Raw genomic sequence first — 15,516 nt, forward strand, 5'->3', positions numbered from 1 at the left:
GGCAGGATTCAATTACAATGACCCAGAAACAGATCACTAATAGCATGGGTATTCTTCTTGCATTTGTTGCCCCCTAGAAAACACTCCCCATGCATATACAATTAAGTCAACAATTAAGTTTATTTGTGCACATATAATTTTAAAAAATGCCACTTTAAGTCTGATTTATACCACAAATGTTTGCTTCTTGCTGAGTAAGTGGCAAACATGTTTTTAGTATTATGGAAATGCAGGATTTTCTGGCTTGTGGAATATTTTATCCCAAGGGAAGTGGGAGTGTAGCAAGGGCATGAAATGCATCTCCGGTCCTTTGTGAGGCATCAAATTTTTAGGACAAAATTTCTTGCWAAGTGGTTTGTTTGGCTGCTGTAGRTTGCATAGCCTTCATTTAATTGACCAGAGGCTGGCACCACTGAAGTAATCCAAAAGCAGTAGATAATTTATTTCCAGACAATCATTCCTTTGGAACATTTCTTTAAAATGAGACTTGAGAGCTGTATTTGCATCCATGGGAAAACAGATTTCAAGGAAAGTTATTTTAATGTAGTATTTAAGGCATAGGAAGAAAATACTAACAGCAGCAATAATCCATTTGGGTCATGTCAGATGTCTGAAACATGAAGAGCTGAAGAAACTCCAGCAGTAAAGTCAACGATTAAATATGAGCTTTATGAACTTATAGGCAAAAGCCTTCACAAAGCTTCTGCCCCAKAGGAGCAAGTTTGTTCCCACTGATGTTGCTATAGTCATAACTCCCTATTTACCACAGTGAGGAAGAACTTTCTGTGCTACTGCCCCTCCCAGCTTCAGAAATGGTAACGAGATCCTATGAGAAATGTGCACGTACCAAAGGCTATCAGAGTGCCCTGCCAGGACACAAAGGGAGATCTACTGTAACTTGCCTGTGTAGGGAAGATGAGAAAGAAAAAATGGACTAGTTTGGACTAAGAAATAAAGAAATCCAGTAATATACCATAAGCTCATAGTGCTCAGACATCTTTGCCCACATGAAGGACTTAATCTTTTGGTTAACAATTTGACACTCAAGCCATTTTCTACCCCTGTACTCTTCCATATTTGTACTATAATATTCTGTATCAGCTGGGCTGTCTCTAGAAAAAGAAAGACACTTTGCAAGGAAACATATTGAGAGATAAATAGTGTGCAGATATAGATCTACTGGCTTGACTTTAATAGTTATGTGCATTATTTTTCATAAAAACAYCTCTACAACATCTTCATGGCAATAAAAATATAATAACCTTTATGTCAATGAAGGTTTGGCTATTGCCAGTTAAAAAGGTGCTCTCTGTCAGATGAACTCACCTCTGATTTCTGGACAGTCCGATGCTGACCCTACAAATCCTGAGCCTTTGCTCTCAAAAGAAGTGGTTTCAGGTTTCTGACTGGCAGAACCACGGCCAGAGCTGTCCTTAGGGCACCCATTCATATGACAGTCATTTATTCGCTGAGGCTCTTGRGATGCCTTGTCAGGTCCACCGTTCTTGTTTTTAGGATCTTTGTTACCTTGGTGCTGTTTAGATTTGCTTCTTTTTCTCCTGTTGTTCTAAATGGAGAAATATCACATGAAGAGACACATGACTCCATGAAAATCATACAAACTCAAAATACAATCAGTAAATTGAGCACTGAAAGTGGCTGTGACTATCCAGGATACAGTTTCTTATTAAAATTGTTTCTTCAGGATTTCTCCTGTGCTTGTCCAGGGTCTGGCTCCCATACACAGGTGCTGTGCCAGAAATTCACTCAGAACGCTGGGCTTAGTAAACAGTGACTAAGAAATAGGATTAAAAATAGTACACACATTTGCTTTCATGCATGTCTACAGGTGTGAATGAAGTCATCTGTGCTGGAAAAGGCCAAATAGTGACCAAAAGAAAAGTACTACAATTCAAGTATAGTCAGCTGATAAGTGATTTAAATGCCTTCATTCTCAAGAGCAAGTTCTTACCTTCTTTTTCCCTGTCATATTCCATTCCTTTAAAACCTGAGTTGCACTGCCTAGAGAAAGAAAAGATAAAACATTTCAGCARAAGTTCAGCTATGAAAAAGAAACAGCATGTTCACAATCAGTTTCTCGTATCCTGAGCAGCAATCAAATTTGCTGTGAACTCTTTTATCTGGGGAGAACAAAATGGACACTGCTGCCCTTCTTCTCAGTTACCTGGTTTGATTCCATGACTTAGAGTGGATGGTCTGCTCAGCACTACTGGCCTTTTATGGACTTCACTGCACAAAGTGATTGTGTGCCTAACTTAAAAAACTAGCATGAGACCCAGAAAAATCGACACTCAAATCTCTTGCCTGAAGAGGAAAGTATCTCAGCACCCCAGAGTCAATACTGAGTACACYTGATAGTCCACCCTGATTCTAGAGCATCAGAAAGTTTTCAGAACTTTTGGCATTTTATCCACGTGTTACCTGACATCTTCAAAAGACATAAAAGCATAAAAAGTAAAGACTTAATCAACATCCGAAAGAGTAACTTTGTGGACTCCTGCATACAATCTGCATCACACAAATGCAGTAAATTTAAGCCTGGTAAAAAATGATAAAAAATTAAATTGAGAAGTAATTACAGTTATACTTGAAATTCTGCCCGTCAGCCATAATGAGTTGCTTAGATAAATCTATGGAACAAAGCAGGCAAAGCCTTGGTTACACTAGTGCCTAATGCTATGTCAGAAGAAAACTCTACTGCTTTTAGTTAACATCATAATTTTGTTCTTCTGGACTCTAATGCTGAAAATAATATACTCTYGGTAAGCATGCAGTCTGAATTGCCATCCAAACTACTATGGCAGTATCTGCCACAATAATATTTTTAATCACAATCAGGTTAAAAGTCTTCTGATTGAATTTAATAATCACTTTACCATTATTTCGCAAATCTAGTAAATACTCATTTATTAGACTTTCCAAGTGGAATTCATACTCAGCCATTCTTCTCACTCCTTTCAGTGAAATCTTGACACTAGTATTAAGTAGTGCTGTTTTCAGACCACCATGAATCGTCAACTTGTATTCAAAGACATGTGATCTTTTCAGATGTACCAAAATTATTTTTTAGCACAATAAACCAGATCCAAGATTATCTGGTGAGCCTGTCACACACAGTAGGAAAGATTACATATCTTGCTAGCATTGCTAAGCCAAATTTGTTACATTGTGAAAAAATGTGCATGGAATCTTCAAAATCATTTTATTTGCTAGACGATGTGACGATGCAGACTAAGAAGGCTAAGACAACTTTTATTTCATGTATGTTTATTTATCTATATTTAGTTACACACATACTTGAGGGAGAGTTACTTTAGAGATCCATCCAACTAACCTCTGTTTCTTCCTATTGGAAATGCACTAACTGAACAAATCCCAAAGCCCTCATTTGAACCCACCAGTATATCTTCATGAACACATCTACAAGGCAGCGAAACAGACTTTCTGATTATGCTCAATTAGATMAACACTTACATAGCAAATAAAACATTTGAACTCCCTTTCATTTAAATAAAATTTCACATATAAATTAAAATCATAACAGAGACATCACCTAAATGCCACTCCAGATATGAGGCAAGACACAAAACTCAATTTGAACATTTCTTCATTCAGCAAGCAACACCTCTGAGAGAAGCAGTGCATGGAGGCACTCAGCCTTTCCATTCAGCAAGGCCAACTCTATGTTTTTCATTGCAGGACCATTCTGTGAGTGTTATTTCAAACTTAGCAATTTTTTGTCATTCATGTGAAAAAATATTTCAACTATTTGTTCCATCCACAGTGACAGCTGCATGGATGCATGTCTTCTCACACTTTTTCCATGCAATAACAAGTCTTGGCTATTTTCAAATGCTCCCTCACAAAGACTTCTGAACAGTAATCCTGAATGGTGAAGTTCAAAAACTGTCTGAACTTGGGTACATCAGCTTTGCTTTTCTTTGTGATTTAGCTGCACTTCTTGCAAGGCTTGTGTTTGCCCTATTTCCTCCTCACAGCAGGTGATGACACATGGCTGTGAAAGCACTTCCCCTTTTGAGGAGCCATTCATSAACCACAAGCAAGCAAAAGTAACTTAAAACAAAATAAAGTGAAAGTAACTTACTGAATAGTCATGGAACAATTCTCCACTACCTTCTCCAGGATATACATTTCCCCAGGAATACAAAGTTATTGTTAATTAGATGCTTCATACTTTCCTTTTTCTGTGTATGTGCACAAACGTAATTTCCATACATCCATCAGAATACAACTGTCTGTGCAGCTGCCCAGTCAAAAAGAACCATAAAGATCTGATGGAAGAATTTTGATATATTCATAAGTAGTCCAGTTTGCTTGCATCTGCTTTTTGCATATTGGTAATTCCTAGTATATGATGATGTTTTTTGGCTGGTRTATTTTAGTAAGTTAATCCAAACCAAATCAAATTCAAAAATATTAAGTAAAATAGCCATGAATTAAACAACTCACTGAGATAGCAAAAATGAGGCATTTTAAAGATATACAGGGCCCTTTAAGACCACTGAACTTCTAATATAATTTATGTAACCCCAAGATACAAAGATTTTGAAAAGATTTGCTTATGGTATGCCATTACTTCTGCAAAGGGTTTCTCACAGATTCTGCTGAAAGTTCAAAATACTTGACTTTATATATTTATCAGGAAAGTGTTATTTAAATACAAGTGACCTTTCATTAGAGACAGTCTCATGACGAAAAATACAAAGGTGGATCCAGGTTTAAATGGCTTGAACTTTCAACGGAGTCTTGGTTCAGCCATTATAAATGTCAAGGCTATTTGCAAAATTCAGATTGAGGTTTGAATGTCAATATATGCATCAAATTCAGGGGTTTAGGGGCCTGGTTATCTGCTTCAGAACTATCTCAAATTGTTCTTAGTTACTGAATTTTCAACAGTATTTCAAGACTAATTTCCTGACATATTACTTTCAAAAGCATTGACTTTCATGCAGAATAAAGAAGGAGGTCTGCAATAAAAATGGTTTCAAAAATGGCAAAATCAGACAGAACMGATGAACAGCCATATCAAACTTTTACTGTGAAGAAAGCAAAGRTGCAGACAGGTAGATCAATTTTTTTATAATTAATAAGTGTCACATCAGATTTCAGAATAACTACAGAATATATTTTGAGGCACTAGAGACAAACACTTTGGCATGTGGTTGGATCCCTCTTGGATTAGTGAAAAAGGTACACTGTACTTACCATCCATGAAAGCTTGAACTGCCTTGTCTACATTGTTATCAAATTGCTGCAACACCAGAACAATCTCATTATTGCTTTTGTTTGGAACAATTGATCGGATTGCATTGATCTGTAAGTAAAAGAAGACAATGACATATGAATTTATCATACTCCTTTAGACTTGTGAGCACACAACAATGAATCTGTACAAAGCAATACCCATCCTATCCTTATCCAGCCATGCAAATAATGAAAGGATTTCTTCAGGACACAGAATCATAGAACTGGTACCCAGTAGTCCTGGAAACAAGTCCTATCCTCAGTCACAGCAGAAGAACTAGCTTAATTCAACTGACACAATTTGGCCTTATGCTTCTTTCYTAATTATTTGCTGCCATGGGTCTCAACAGATCACCTACACAMACTTAGTCAACAAGGCTCTTGCATGGCCTTGCCACATCAAAGTTATGATTGGTGGCATTTTTGGCATCTGAAAAACAGTCATATGCATGAAAACAGCCACAGTCTCAAGAAAACATTATCRTTTTTAAAAGTTCTAGTGGCTGCTCAACATAATTTCAGTTTGCTGTTGCGTACGCAAGTGATGAAGCTTGTGTAACAAAATTCTGAACAAAGGACATGGGATGCCAAATGCTTCCTTCAGGAAACTGCTGATGAATGAGGTGTTACACCCACAGATTACTCTGGYATGCCATGCTTAAATTTCACAGCATTTACTATTGCTGTAGTGTCAGTATCCATTGATACCAAATGGAATTCAATTCATGATGTTTTAATAAAATATTCCCACTAGAATCACACTGATAATTTATTTTCTCATGCCTATGTACTATAGCTGAAGGCAAATAGTTACATGAAACTTCATTGCTATTTTATTTTAATGCTAAGAAAGTTTTACTAGATCAGGCAAAAAGAAAATTAAACATAATCAACAAAACAAAAGTCTATAATAATACTCTGAAAAAAATGGGAGACTCTGCCAAACCAGTTCAACTGTTCCAAATTTGCTTTCTGAGCTTCTGTGTCAAGATATCCAGCATGTATTTACAATTAGAAACTTGTTACTGTCCTGCAAACGTTTATCTGGCACCCTCCTTTAACGTCTTTCTGTGGGAATACATCCTTGATGAGGGTGTACTTCATTTACTGCATCCCAGTATCATCATGCTAATTGTATAAAGTGTGATCTTTCAYACTGTAAAATATAATTGTGAAAAGGAAGACAGAAGCTGCTTAAAGGAACTACGCTGGTTCCTGCAGGAAAAGCATTCATACCACCTTGTCTCAGCTGTTCAGTTAGATACTGAAGGACAATCTTTATGACATCTTCATCCATAGAGACATCAGAAGGTGACTGAGAACACTTAAGAGCTCAGATTTGACCAAAAGATGTTATTTTGCTGTAGTATGTTCACTCCACTCCTCAAGCACTGTTTCCCTGTCCTGTGTGCTACCATAAACCAGGAATCGTGGCATGTTCTCTCAATGCACAGCGATGGATGGCTCAGATTCCTGATGCCTGCTGGACTCAGCTACAGAACTGCAAAAGGCTGATACTTGGCTTCAGCACACATTAGTACAGCTACTYAGGATGATTTACTCTGCTCCTGTCCATCATCCCATCACACTCCTCTCTGCAGTTTCATATTTACTCACAACACTTTCCAGGTAGCAAGTCCAGCCTTGGACAGCCCAGGCCAGCACATTATTTASAAGGCAGTGGAGTTCAAGTGCTTGTCCCCCTCCCAAGGACTCTTTCCCAAAGGCCTRTCTCACAGTCTGTCCAATGTTGCCATGCTCTGACTGAGCCAGGCTTGCTCACAAGCTCGGCCCCAGCCAACAGAGGCTACTCTGGAATATCTACTCCACATGAGTAACTTTTGGGTGAAGTTCATACAGACTAGGCTGACAAGTGGMCTGCTTGAACCAGAGGCTGTTGTTGCCAGAAACTATCCAGAAAATCCCCTGTCTGCTCAAGTTTCTCTCTTCAGCTGATGTGCATGCATGGGGAAGGAAGTAATGAGTACAGCTCTCTGCAATGTACTGCAGGCAGCCAAGTGAAAACTAACCTAAATCAATAGGATGTGAAGAGAAAGCACTGGAAAAAGAAGTTAATTAGTCTAATGATTGTGGGCACAGGCATGCTATTAACTGATAAACCTGCAACAAGTGTGAACTGAGCTGGCTCCATAATAAAAGTTGGCAAAGATMCTAAGAGCAGGCTACAAGCTGAAGTCCATTTTGTGTTCAAGCTGGTAGTTCCCAAACATTTTCACCATGTGGATTACATCTCTGTATGCTCACAAAAAAACTCCCCTCTTCTTTCACAATAATATGGATCATCTCTCTGCCTACTCAAAATTGCATAATCTCCTTGTGGTAACTGCTTACAGGAAAAACAGTAAAAGAAATATCTAGAGTATTCTAACCAACTTTAGGCATAAGGATTTCACACGGTTTCTAGGTCCTATTTTGCCATGAAAGGTCTGCAAGCCTCAAGAAGCATCTGGAAACAATCAAGGGAGGMTAAGACCTCACTTGGAGGATCAGGCAGCTAGCCACACAGTGCAGTTTGGAAGCTTAAAGGCAAGAAGAACATCTGTGGGGTGGAGAACATTGAACATGGAGAACATCAACCAAGGAGACTATTTTTGACTACAAAATCAACTGAAGACTTTYTATTTGCACTGTGTAGTCTTTGTTAAAAATTTTTTGATTACAGAAAAATCAGAATTAAAATCTAAACTGTGCTTCATCCAACTAGTATTATAATTAAATAAAAAAAGGTTATGGAAACATTCTAGTTGTGGATAAAACCCAAAAAAACCAAGATGATGATTAGGAAAACAGCCAATAGTACAGAGAAAAGAAATTAAGCATATGACAATACTGTGGACACAGTCCTGATTTAGTTGGACTACTAAAGAACTGATTTAGGGAATTAATGTACTGTAAAGCTCAACAGTTCTACTGCCAAAACCCAACAATATTTCTTCTTGACTCGTACAGAAAATACATTTATCTTTCTATTTGGAAAATATAAAAAATTTGAGACTTTTAATGAAAGAATTGTTCAGGAAAAGAACATCRGATTGCAAAGGAAAGCATCCAAGATAAAGGAAATCCCAAATCAGAAGTTGCTTAGACTTTTTYAATCTGCTTCTCTTGTGTATGTATGCTGTGATACCCAGGATACCTGTAAGTTAGTGTTTCTCCTTTCCAGATTTTTACAGTGATTTACATGGCTGAGAAGATGAAAACTAGAATTTGCAACCAGTAGGATACATCAATATCAATACAAACATACACACACACACATACATATATTTAACCATCTTAATTCGGAAACAACAAAAGCAGATRTAACCCAGTAATTCCAACAGAGCAGAGATCCCAAAAAGTTTTTTTCAGATTTGTCTTGTAGATTTTTAGGAACAAAATGGCATCATGTTGTCATAYTTCTTCTGGAATTTTGAAGACAAAGACCAGTGTGCCAGACATCAGGTCTACAACATAYGCACTGTTTGACCAATGTTTTAATCCAGAATACACTGGACCTGGTGTACACAGGCAATGAAAAAGTCAGCAATTTCTGGACTGAAATTATCAATACATGCTTACAAGACTCAAATTGTGACCTGACAGTTTATGTGGGAGGATAAGGTATATAAAGGGAAACCAGGCTATATGACAGCCTTTAYCTAGAAATGCAAATTTCAAGGTCCCTGACATTCTACCTCTCAGTCCTTTAACCCAAATTTCAAATATATGTGTAGATTTCTAGGTCTGAAGCTCAGCTCTGTCCTCTCATGCAAAACGTGTCTCATTTCTTTCTGGAAAGGGATGTAGTGATACAAAAGAAAAAGCCAAAGCCAGGGTTAGGAAACTTCCTGACAGCATAAGCCTAATTAATACAATCATTTTTATTACAGGTGTGACAGGATGATTCCAGGGCAGGAGTAAATCCTAACATTCTCTCTCTAARCTTATAGTCCTCAAACTCACCAAGAACATCCATCTTCTCAATATGTAAGCAACATTATGTAACTATAATAATAAGAAAATCATGACTTCTCATCACCAAATTCCTTTAAAAAATATTTAGCATCCCAAAGGATGAAAGAAAGTACCAGAGCAAAAGAATTTCTTACCACACAATGGTACTGCATTAATACCYGTCTGTGAAAGTTATCTCAGCAGTCTACTTTATTAGATTTCCATATATGTGGGAGAAAAAAAAAATTCCTACTAAGTGAAACCTGATCACAGGAGAAAGAACATTACCAGACAGACTACAGGGAAGTCAATTATTTTAATGATTTTGTGAAACATCCTGTTTTTATCCAGTGTAAATTCCCAGTGAACTTCTGTCATCATCTGGATGCTAGACAGCATTCCAGGACACCAAGAGGATTCAGTAACATACCTTGAGAACCACATAATTAATGTTATTAATGTCAGCATTAGCTRGGAATCTGTCACTGACAGTAGTTAAATTCCTGGACGTTCCCTCCTGTAGCCTAACAGGAAAGCACATTACTTTGTTTACTACTAAGAAAACTTTCCCAGAATTTCAGCCTACAAAAGCTTCTTTAAAGCAATCACAAATCAAAAATACAAAGCTGTGATCTTGAAAACAACTGTGTACACTCAAGAATGTGAAAGACAGAACCCAGGTCCACCTCCATTTAAACCCATGACCCAGAGCTCAAGTCTTGTTAATGCTTGCTGCAATTTGAGCCAGATTATGTCTCATCAGGAGCAGAACTYCACAGTCATGAGGATGTGTTTATCTGTGTCATACAGAAAAAGYTGAAGGCTGCCCAGAAGTAGTATCAAAATTGAAAAAGATTTCAAGTCCCCTCAGATAAGCTTCTACTTCACAATAAAATCCCCAAGGTCTATTTTTCTAATGATTACTGTTAAACATCTCACTTGGGGTAAATTTTTGACTCACCTAAAAAAAAAAAAAAAAATTAAATGAATCAATAACAGGTTACTTCTGAGGAATATCGTACACAAGAAAGAACAGTGAATTCTACCCTCTCATGGTAGCTTACTCAAAGTCCTCACAAACATCCATCTCACAAGACTTTCCTGGGAAGCCAAGCTCAAAAAGAAACAGAGCCTGCCTGGAAGTTGTGACACCYGATTACCTATCCCACATGCAGAACCAAGATGACAGTGCTGTGCATTCCTCTMAATCCTTTATGCTCTCTGTCAAGTACCAAACGGTTCCCAGACAACTGTAACAACATGGACTCAATCACTGCCTGTTTGCTGCTCTGCTCCATCTGGTCCCCCTTGGCATCATCTCAAAGAGGATGTTTCTGGTGAATAAGTAACATATCCGGGGTTCAGAGAGTTTGTTTATGTATTTCTGACATAGTGACAAATTAAACTTCTTTGCTGAAAGCTCATGGCTGTTCTGAAACCTCTGAAAACAGCTGCTCTAATCCCCTCAAAGTAAGTCACTATTATGGTCACTTAGACAGAAAAATATTCTTATTTATGCTTGGTTAGGAAAACTAATGCAGATTCACCTTGACTTTGCACTAAAGACTAAGATCAACATATTTTCTTTAAGTTAGAAACTGAATTAATTTGTAAGTATGGTTATCAATTACCACAGGCATTTCCTACTTTATTTTTACTGCATGTCAGTAGCAAATTTTTATGTACACATATACATCATCCAACTACATTACACCTCCAATTCTTCCCAAAYCCTGCAAGCAAAGAAGGGAAGGAGGGCTGCCTGCAGAACACTGCTGGTTTTGATAACCTAGGAATTTAGCATTAGCACATGTCCTGGCTACATTAAGCAMGAAAATGCATTTTAAAACCACTTAATGGTAGATTGTTTTAGAACGTTTTGAACTTCTACATAAATTTATTTCATGAATACAATTTGAGTTGGTTGCATTAAGAGGCTATTTCTCACATTTGACACATTTTTCCAGAAGCTTTACTAAGTTCATCCTGACAAACTGAACAAGTGTTGCTAACACACCCTTTGAGYAAAATGACACTTTGATCAGGTCTGTGCCTCTCTTTCTGCTAATATGATCTGYTCATCACCCTGATACCTTCCAATCATTTATTCCTAGTAAGCCCCAGAAAGTTCTACTGCAGTAAACTTCTTTAGGTACTTGTCATGGATTTATTGTTTCATCCTTATCCATCAGATAGAAAGCCAGATATGTTTTCAGGATTCCTAAAAAGTTTAGCTTAATAAGAATTGTTCTGCTTGAGTGATGACAAYGCCATTGAGGCTGTGATATCCTTAACCCTTATCCTTAACTGTATTTTGATCAACTTTTCCAGTCTTTGAACAGYGCATCTACTTCAACACATGGGCAAAAAACAGCTGCAAAGAACAACTTTAAGGAGAAAGTAAAATCACAGACTGGAAACTATCTGCTTTTGTAATGCATAGTTTTAAATTTACATACTACTTTGATTCCTTCCACTCTGAATACTACTCTTTCCTTGCACGCTGACTATTGCTTATGAAAACCACATTTATGGTGTAACGCAACAAAACTGTGAAACCTCCAAAACCACATCTGAATAAAATTTCCTTTTTGCAGGGCTGCCCATCTGCTTCTCCAGCTCTGACACTTGAAATGACAAATGAGAAAGCAAGCCTTTCAGGAGAACTTCAGCAAAACTTCACTCTTAACAGAATCTCAAAAGGAGAATTTTCATCTGAATGTGTCTTTTGCTAATTCCAGCTGACAGCAGATCTCACTTGCTCAAACATGTTTAGACACACAGCAAATTAAAAAAAGAAAAAAGATGGGCCCAAAAGCAARTCCTGAAGTTTAAACAATTCCTGATATTTCTTCGGATCAAAACCAAAGTCACATGCCAGAGCTGAATGGTTATCCTGGAGAGTGCCTSATATTCACTCTTCTCTGGTTAAACTAAGAGGGCCTAATTGTTGCAGGAGACAACATATCACTTGTATTCCTCACTCCAATTGCTTCTTCTTTGGAASCCTTGTAATTCAGAATCTCAGCACCTCTTCTAGTGATGCACTAGGTTAATGCTTGAATACCTCCTTTAATTTTATGGATTTTGGATGTAAGCCAATGAGTTTGGCTCATTTTATACTTTAATCCAGTGAACTTTTGTGCATATGATCTGAACTATGTATAACACTCAGTCTCTGAAAATCCTGAYACAAAAAATAAGTCCTTACTCATCCTGTATTTTCAGGCACAGAGATAAWAGTTATCTGAGGCAAGAGGGAGAGTGGCATAGTAAAGGAAGATGACAGCAAGGGTCAGGGCCTGAGAGAGAGATCCTGATGGTAAACTTCTTCTTATACTAGTTACACAGGCAATTAATGACTTCTGTGTCTGCTGAAATGCAGAACTTTAGTTATTCCACAAAAATCTGTGGTTATATGCATGAAAAAATGGAAATTGAAACAGTCCTGGCTCCCCACAAGAGTATCACAGCTGCAGGAGTCTCTGCCAACTATGGAAACTTCCATTAGCCTTCCTAACATCACAGGCCAACATTTATATAAATCTCTTGGGGGAGAAAAAAGAAGATATAAAATGGAATGTTTAACCTATTGACTTGATGAACTATTTCAGCAGAAATGCCAGGAATGAATTATACAAGTATCATTACCACAGTAGCATTCTCTTATGACTCAAATTCAGGGGTAGGGCTTTACAGAGCCTGGGTGTGAGTGCAATGCCCAAAATGTCTGCCTTGGCATCACAYCACTTTTAAAACAGTGGCAGAGGTTTTACTTTCTTGAATGACTAGAAGCTGATCATGGAGAAAACACGGAAAGCTCACCACTGAATAAAATCCCAAACAACACCCCTCTCCCCAAGAAAAAACTCAACAAACCAAAACCAAAACCACAACCCACAAAACAAAAGAACAAACACGCTGAAATCTGCATGGGATCTGCACTACATTTTTGTCACAACGAAACAACTTTCAATTTAAGGARAAACTTGGGGGTGCTACTTTTGCAGTAAGTTACATGAGTAAGTATTTGTGTGCAGCTGTGCAGCTTCTTCAGCTTCGTGCAAGTTCTAGCAAGATCAAAGTCCTAAATACAYTATGATCTGCAAGCACTAAGGTAGAAGAAAGGGAGAGGTGGAAAGGAACTGCACTCTATTCTGTTACTTTAAACAAGGACTGCTCGAATTTACATTGACTGCAATGGATTTGTAGAGCTCAGCAGAAGTATTATATTTTTAAACCTTGGTTTTCTTACCCAGAAATATTGCCTCCCAGAAGGTGGATAAAAGTAAACATGTTGTGTAGCATGACCATGTAAGCTGTGTATGCTAAGTGAAAAAGGGATGTGATTTTGAATCTCTTAGCAGTACACTGTAAATATGGCTGCTTTTCAAACATGCAAATGAAATCCTTATGTTTTAGCAGTTTATGTGCAAATATAATCAAAGGAGCTCAGCAGGACCTGCTCGTTCAAGCCCTTCCTCATAGTTCCAGTGCATCACCCAACAGGTTCTGAAGCTACAGTCACTTTATAGTCAGTCAGGCTGTTGCTGACCACACTATAAACCAAATATAAGATACCAAATGGAGCCATTGCAATCCTTTTCAAACAAGACAGACTTGTCCAGGTGCAGTGGCTCAATGAGCACAACACCACCTCAGCTGATGTATGTAGACTGCATGAGATTTATGCCATTTGGTCACTAACCCTCTACTTAGTAGGTTAGTAATCTCCATTTTCCAGAATAAACCCCAGTGATTTTGAAAAGAATTTTAATTGCTATTAAACTAAGTTTTCAATTTGGCATAGAGATTTAGTGGCACTAAATACTGATGGAAGGTACAGGAATAAAGAGTGGAACAATTTATAACAGATTGTATTGATCCAATTATTTTCCTGCCTTAAAATGCATATGCTCATAAACATTTTATTTTGGACACTCCCAGCAGATCCCACACTGGAAGAGAAGATATCTAGCATGTTGCAGTTCTTCATKCTTAAACTTGAAGGAGACAAACCCATGTTTGTAAAATTCTGCACCTRTAAAACTCACTTAAATAAAAAATTTACACAGTAAATATGCAGAACTTAAATTGACCTGCTGAGTTATATTTTGAGAATTATTGTAGCTTGAGCACTCTGGCACCGGGGAAAATAATTTGATGACATTACTTTCCATTGCAAAATCATCATGCCACTCARTTTTAAAACCCTGTACTATTAGTAAAGACTAAGGCAGATATTCATCATCAAAACAGAGATTCATACTGACATGCAAATCCTCAAACACAGTGAGCAATTGAGATGTTAAGAACAAATATAAGGTAAAACTRCTCAAAAACCAGGCACCTGGGCAGTGCATCAGGTAAGGAATTGTTTCCTGTAAGGAGATATAGAGAAAAGTGCATTCTTTGGTTAGAATGTGTATCCACAATGCACCTGCTGAGAGTCACAAAAGATCTGCTGACCCACCTCATATCCTACTTAGCTTTAGGTCTTTTACTGCTCCTGAAAGGGTGATGAGGCTCTAGCTCTAGCCAAGGATATGGAGAAGACTCACTCAARTGCATGGAATGTAGTTAAAAACAAACATACTGTCACAGCATAAAGTGATCTACTCTTTTCAGGTCCTGCAATTTTAGGAATTGCTKTAAGTATTACAGGTATAACATTTTTGGGCGGAAAAATTATTTTCTAAAGGGCATGTTTCTTCAAAGGTTGCATTTTGTACAGCAGCAATCATCCCAAGGTGCTATTCTCCACAGCATCAGTGTGCACAGGGATTACAAAGGAGTAAGAAAAGACTAGCTGACAAAACAGTCTCTCTGCAAAAAAAAGCAAAAATGCTACTTGTCAAGCAAGATTCAGATTAGTCCTATCAATACCTGTCTGTGTACTTAACTTCATGCACAAAGTCAATACATATTAAAGTTCAGTACATATTAAAGTTCCAACAGTGTTGGAAAGAGCAAAAATGAAATATATATGCAAATATATTTTGGCTTGCATTATACTGTTGCTTGAACCTACCTTTTCCTTGATATTTACAGGAGAATTGATTTCCGCCATCTCTATTCAGGGRAGAGTAGTGTCTGTGAAATGAGAAAAAMAATCAAAGAGATTAATTTGTAGGTTTTAATCCCAACCTGTCAAAGCTACACTTGTAGTGACTAATTGTATGTGCTTACCTATAAGCATCAGAGAAACATGAGAACACTATGTCCTGCACAGCACTGCTCAACCTTGTCAAAAGGTAAAGTTAGTCCAAATTG

The 15,516-nt window shown here is 37.6% G+C and overlaps 1 protein-coding gene across 4 annotated transcripts in view; it reads right to left on the bottom strand.

Annotated features, from left to right (window-relative positions):
• Nucleotides 1–15,516, bottom strand: part of SPATS2L (spermatogenesis associated serine rich 2 like) — a 75,023-nt gene that overhangs the window by 25,662 nt on the left and 33,845 nt on the right. For all 4 annotated transcript variants that reach the window (XM_057375720.1, XM_057375722.1, XM_057375723.1 and 1 more), the window contains 4 exons: nt 15,275–15,336; nt 5,248–5,356; nt 1,973–2,022; nt 1,327–1,567 (listed from right to left, as the gene is read on the bottom strand). In XM_057375720.1, coding sequence (XP_057231703.1) covers nt 1,327–1,567; nt 1,973–2,022; nt 5,248–5,356; nt 15,275–15,313 — 439 coding nt within the window. In that variant the 5' untranslated portion in view covers nt 15,314–15,336. The remainder of the gene's footprint in view (nt 1–1,326; nt 1,568–1,972; nt 2,023–5,247; nt 5,357–15,274; nt 15,337–15,516) is intronic.

The sequence above is a fragment of the Malurus melanocephalus genome, unplaced genomic scaffold, assembly GCF_030028575.1.
Source record: "Malurus melanocephalus ecotype Western Australia unplaced genomic scaffold, MMel_1.1 scaffold_257, whole genome shotgun sequence".
Lineage (NCBI taxonomy): Eukaryota > Metazoa > Chordata > Aves > Passeriformes > Maluridae > Malurus > Malurus melanocephalus.